Source organism: Cryptomeria japonica, chromosome 10 (assembly GCF_030272615.1).
Source record: "Cryptomeria japonica chromosome 10, Sugi_1.0, whole genome shotgun sequence".
NCBI lineage: Eukaryota > Viridiplantae > Streptophyta > Pinopsida > Cupressales > Cupressaceae > Cryptomeria > Cryptomeria japonica.
Window position 1 is genome coordinate 592362152 of NC_081414.1, and position 6254 is coordinate 592368405.

Below are 6254 nucleotides of genomic sequence, written 5' to 3' on the forward strand. Positions count from 1 at the left end.
TGATCATTTGATTGTATATAAATCATTCCAGTGCATTCGATCTCATACTTATTTCATTGACAATTCCAATTTCATTTCATTTGCGAATTAAATAATTATGGAAAAATAGGGTTCGTGACATCATCTTCCCTCTCAATTGCCTAGATATTCAACAAAAACTGCAAACCTCCCTTTGGGAACTCAAACAAATCACTTTGTCGAGGCTTATGCATCCTACATTGGGCTCCAGTCGGCTATTTCTAATTGTGCTAAGAAGGTTCGGCTTGAATGTGACTCTTTAAATATTATAAATTGTTTAAAAGGCATTCAATCTCTGAGTTGGACTATTAAGAGCCTGAATTTAGATAGCGTAAATATGCTTAATACCTTTGAACAATATCATATATCTCATGTTTTTCAGGATGGTTAGAAGGTCGCTGATAGATTTGCTAATATTGGTGTTGGGCAACCTAATGTCAGACAGTGGGGGTTAATGATTTCACCCTCGTTGATATCAAATTGTTATTAGATGAAGATAAAAAATCTATTTAAGTGGATGGATTTTTGGTGAATGATAACCTTCCTCTTTGGACTAATGTGAAGGGAATTAAAGACATCTCTTTTCCCCATTATGGCATGTGAAGGCAGAGTGTCTTTGTACAGAGAGATTGGCATGTTTTATTCTATTCATTTCATTTTCTGGGTGTTCTTTGCTTCATCTTTCATAGGTCTTTGTGCATTACGGGTGGAGACAGAAATAGGGTTGAGCCTAATTCATAACATAAATGGAAAGAAAAGAGTCAAGTTTGCAATGAATTATCTCTGGGTGGCTTTACACCCTATATGAAGAAGTTTCACGGATGTGATACTCTAGTTACTAATTCCTTTATTGAAGGTTGGAATGAGGGTGTCCTCAAAGTGTATGGGTTTGAGATTATTATCACTAAAGACCTCATTACTTAGATCTCTAATATGCAAGTGGAAGGTAGGAATATTTTTAGAGATTGAAAATTATCTAATGAGGCGATGAACATTTTCTTCAAAGAAAAGGGAGCAAGACAAGGTGTCGAGAACTAGGATGAGGTTTATGATACAAATACCATCAAACTACTATGGGCGGATGTAGCTAAGGTAGTTATGCATTATCTTACTCTTGGTGGTCATTTCTCTAGTCTTTTCACCTACCATTTTACGATTCTGAATCATTTTTGCAATGACAAATATCTTTGTTCACCTTTTTATCTTTCCTCGTCTTTGCATCATGGCCAAAGAACCATGGTAAAAAACCCTTTGTGTTGGTCTTCCATGAGGGCCTTATCCTTCTTATTATGGAACATATGAAGGCTATTTATATTAAAAAGGATCCTCCTCCTAAAGAGGGTATCCATTATGTTGAGAATGTCCATCTCCATTTTTCTATTTTTATAACTGACTGTGAAGATGCTCCTTTAAATGAGGATGCTTGTCTCCATTTGGGCAAAAGGAAACAACCTAAACAGGATAAGTCAACCCCAAATTGGCCTCATGGATTTGAAATGGATGATGGGGATTCTAATTATACTCCATCTAATGGGTATGTTCTAAATTCTTTCAACCCTAGCTCTGAAGTTAGGGGCAAGAGAAAGGTAGGGGAGACTTCTTATTTGATAGCTAAAGGGAAGAAGAAAAGACCTCTTTTGTCCCACTTGGTCAGAGGGGACAAGATGTCCTTTCTTACTTTCTATGCAAAGAAGAGGATGCTAATAAAAAAGATAACAGGGGACCCTGGTTTCGATCCCCCATCTATGGACCTACTAGTTATATGATACCCCATTTGTGAACCTCCCTGGTATATATATTGACATCCCGATCTTGAGAATGCTAAAATAACCCCTAATTTGAAAAGGGTTCTTATGTTACAAAAATAGGGGATATGATAAAAATGATCATGGATATCCATAATGGCCAATCTGACCTTTTCATGTGGTTGGTCTTGAAAGTGTATGCCTTAAAGGAAAGGGTTAATTTCTTCATGGACAAGTTAGACATCACCTCACCCCAAAACATCCTCACCGCAGAACATCCAAAGTTCAATAGTAGATTTTGATGAATAACAAATTATAAATTGAACCAGTTAACATGTGGATACCAATATATTTATGGAGAACCTCACATTATTTAAACATCGCCTCAGCCAAGAACATCAAAAGATGAATAGTAGATTTTGATAAATAGTAAAATATGAATTGTCACGTTATTCACACGTTCAAACAGCTCGTGCGCTAACTAGCAGGAGTTTTCTAGTTTACTTATCCCGCGAAACATCCGCTTCCCCAAAATAATAGAACAGCACAGACAGAGGAGAAGCTCAGGCTTGGGGAATCAGCAGCAGCCGTCCAATTCAAAGGATGTCATTGATGCTCTGTTGGATATGCAGGCCGCCGATTCCATCACTATCACAGATGATCACATTAAGGCCATTGTATTTGTAAGTATAAGTATTTCATAGTGTAGTTCTTAATTATTAATTAGTATAGATATTTTAAATACATTTATCTAATAATGTTAATCATTATTAAGAATAAGTAGATGCTTTGAGATTGATATCTCTTCACATCTTTTAGATAGGTGTTTTTAAGATATGTATGTTAGTATTAACATATATAGTGTTAATTTATTTATTTAAGATAAAAGCTAGGAATTTTTGTGCATGTCATTGTAGAGTGAACCCATTGTAAATGTTCTTAATATTTAACTTTTTACAGAATGTTTTTGCGGGTGGAATGGAAACGATGTCCACTACAATGGAGTGGACAATGAGCTCGTTGATCCAAAATCCTCATGTGCTGAAGAAATTGCAAGCGGAAGTTGAAGCCATAGTAGGCAAAGAGAGGGTCGTACAAGAAAGTGAACTCAAAGGTATGGAATATCTTTTGTGTGTGGTGAATGAGACAGTAAGATTATATCCGGCAGTGCCATTGCTAATCCCACATGAGTCAACAGAAGATTGCATTATTGATGGGTACTTCATTCCTAAGAAGAGCAGGGCTTTTGTCAACGGTTGGGCTTTGGGAAGAGATCCCAAAGTGTGGAAGGATCCATTGGAATTCAAGCCTGAAAGGTTTATGGGTAGAGATATTGATTTTATTAAAGGGAAGGAATATTTTGATGTGGTTCCCTTCGGTGCAGGAAGGAGGGCATGCCCCGGGATTAGCATGTCCTTTTCCATGATGACTTTTACCATAGCTCAACTAGTGCATTGCTTTGATTGGAGAGTCGAAGGGGAATTAGATATGAGTGAATGCAATGGAGCCTCCTTACCTAGAAAACATGATATTCTTGCCATTCCATCATTGAGAGTGCCTACCTGCCCATGATCTTGCTTCAATAAACTAAGAATACTTTTTGGTATCTCTTAAACATTAAACATTTTCAAATTTGTTGAATTAGTGTACTTAAAAGTTTGATTGAGGAGAAAATTAACTATCAGTTCGCAAGTTCTCTAATAATGCCCATAAACACCAAACCATTTTGAACAAAATTATTGTATGTATCAAAATAATAATTCAATACCAAAGTGGACATGCACAACTTCTTTGGGTCATGCACAAGATTTAAAGTCATTGAGTCATAGATGTAAATACCAATTGCTTTTTTTAAACAGGTCTAATTTAATTTGTTGTGCGAAATTGAAATTCATTTGGCGTATTTTATGGCTGAACAAGGTCATAATAAAAAAATTCAAACATAATAGTCTTAGTTTATATGTTGTGCTAGATAATTAACAATAAGATAAACAATATTTTGGTAAATTCAAAGATGTTTGGAGAAATATTCAAGTAGACCCCCAAGGCACATTATTATCTGAGTAAAAAATAGTTGAAGTGGAAAATCTTTTAATTTGTCTAATGTTTCATTACTTTTGTACTTTTGATAAATTGTTTGCTAACTAATATGTGTGATAAAGAAGAAAAATACCCAAATCAAATTAACCTATTGTGAGTGTAAATTTAGAAATCCACAAATCACCTATACGATTCTTTCCTAAAATTCCTATAAGATCGACAGTTCTTAAGATCTCTGAGTCGGTGGTCAATGAAGGAGATAAAGTCATAAGATTGAAATCTCATGTACTTCTAGTTCTGCTAGACCATGGTGGGTGTACCTATACAATGTCTTTTAGATCTACAACAAGTTATAAACACACATTTTTCTAATGAGATGGTTCTCAATAAAATTCAACCAAGGAAAGTATACATTCACCTCAATTTGAATCCATTCTTGGTTATTTAAGCATCATTCAATGTTGGCATTGTGTTGTCATTGATAACAACTAGTATAGGATGGCAACTAGTATGGGATATTGACGAGAAGTGTTGTCATTCATGCATACCGGAAATGGTTTCATTGATGTCAACTAGCAAAGCAGGTCACCGGTATGTGTTTGGATGTTTGGATGTGGATCAGCAGGACTCCCACCATATAAAGATGCAGTCAGCAAATGATGAGAAGACTCACTGAGAGTGTGCCCAAGTAGATCATTTGTGTATGTTTGAAGATATGCTTGCTCAAACAGGGAAGCCATATTGGGGAAATGTCAGATGCAGATGACAAGGATCCAGTCCCACCGGTAAGTGGAGCTTATCTCCCATTATGCATGGAATCCATCTTACTCCTCCGAGATAAGACAAAAGAGTAGATGGAAGCTAGGTTGCAGGCTCTCATCGAATGAACCGATGGAACACTAAGTTGCCTTAGGTGCATGAAATAAGAGATGTGCACCCGATCAACAAGGGTAGACATTATTATGTGAAAATGTAATAGTTGAAATGACAAATCTTTTGAATTTTCTAATGTTTCATTACTTTGTACTTTTAATAAATTATTTGATAACTTATATGTGTGATAAAAGAAAAAATTACCCAAATCAAATTAACATATTGTTAGTGTAAATTTAGTAATCCCAAGTTTGTGGAATTCAGCGTTTTAATATGGAAATTCTTCACGTTGCAAGAGCATTCACATTTGAGTCAAAAATACATTTCTAGTTACGTGACTAATAGCGGCTATCGAGCATAGTTATGCAAAATCAATGGCATGTGAAAAGTACAAGAGTTTTTGTTTCTCCATTGATGTCAGACGCATTAACCACATTGGAGATGATATCTACAGTTTTGTTTATTATTTGCACATATTGGAAAAGGCGTCGCTGCTACATTTATTATATGAAGACTTCTATAATTTTTGAAAGCTATCTTATTTTATATTACTTAACAGCAAGGATTATACATAAATGTCTGCACAACGTGGGAATATAAAGTAGCAGATTGGTAATTTCAAAGATAAAATTTGAAATCATGGGGTGACCAAATCGTGGAGGGCGTGAAAATTGATGAGCAAAGAAAAATCAGTGGCACGTGAAAAGTTGCGATTCCTATTTATTAGTTTGCAGCAAGATGGAAAAGTTAGTCTTTTCTGTTCTATAAAAGTCTCTGTTCTACAAATGGATGACATAAACAAAATGGAAATGTGTAGTTTGATGAGAAGTGTATAGATGTAAAGAAAGCTATCAAGCATCATGTGAATTACTTTTTTTTTTCGTTACGATGGATTCAAAATGTCGAAGAAACAAATTCACACATTTTATATTAGACGCCATGCATAATAACAACATGGATTGGAAATCATATGACTACAAGCTAGCAAGCAGTCAAGTAAAGAAAAGGAGATCGTACAATTAAAAAAAAAGTTATTCATGTCTATGAGGATACAAGAATTGATACATATGGGGAATATTAATCTAAATATTTTTTTGAGGGAACCATAATCAAGAGAAATGCCAAATAAATAATAGCTTTATAACTACTCAATGGTTTGAGTATGCAAAGAATTTGTATGAGCAAGTCTACTCAACAATTGAAGTGTCTCCAAGGATAAACACAATAAAGAAACTTTTCATGTTTCAAGTGAAAGAATCAAGAGATTGGTGCAGCAAAGAGTAACAACATACTCGAAATTCAGGCTGAATATCCAAGATGGCAGATGAAAATCCTTGCTCCACACATTTCTAAAATAGTCAATACTATCCTTCATAATGGGTTCCCAAAAGATTGGACCACCTTAATCAATTCTTTATTTTTTAACAAAGCTATTCGGAAGCATGGTGGAATATAGAATTAGCAAATGGGAAAAAGACAAAAGAATAGAGGAAAAGGGTATGCAGATCTTAAACCAATGCATTGAAAAATCAATCATGGTATCACTTTAAGGCATATGATTGAATATAATTGAGATGG

General features: G+C 35.0%; 1 protein-coding gene across 1 annotated transcript; it reads left to right on the forward strand.

Moving 5' to 3' along the window:
* Window positions 1-1316: 1316 nt before the first annotated feature.
* LOC131859085 (cytochrome P450 750A1-like) lies at window positions 1317-3335 on the forward strand. Its single transcript, XM_059212613.1, has 3 exons — window positions 1317-1604; window positions 2396-2446; window positions 2724-3335. Exons 1-3 carry the CDS (start codon window positions 1317-1319, stop codon window positions 3333-3335), a joined length of 951 nt encoding a protein of 316 aa, XP_059068596.1.
* The last annotated feature ends 2919 nt before the right edge of the window (window positions 3336-6254 follow it).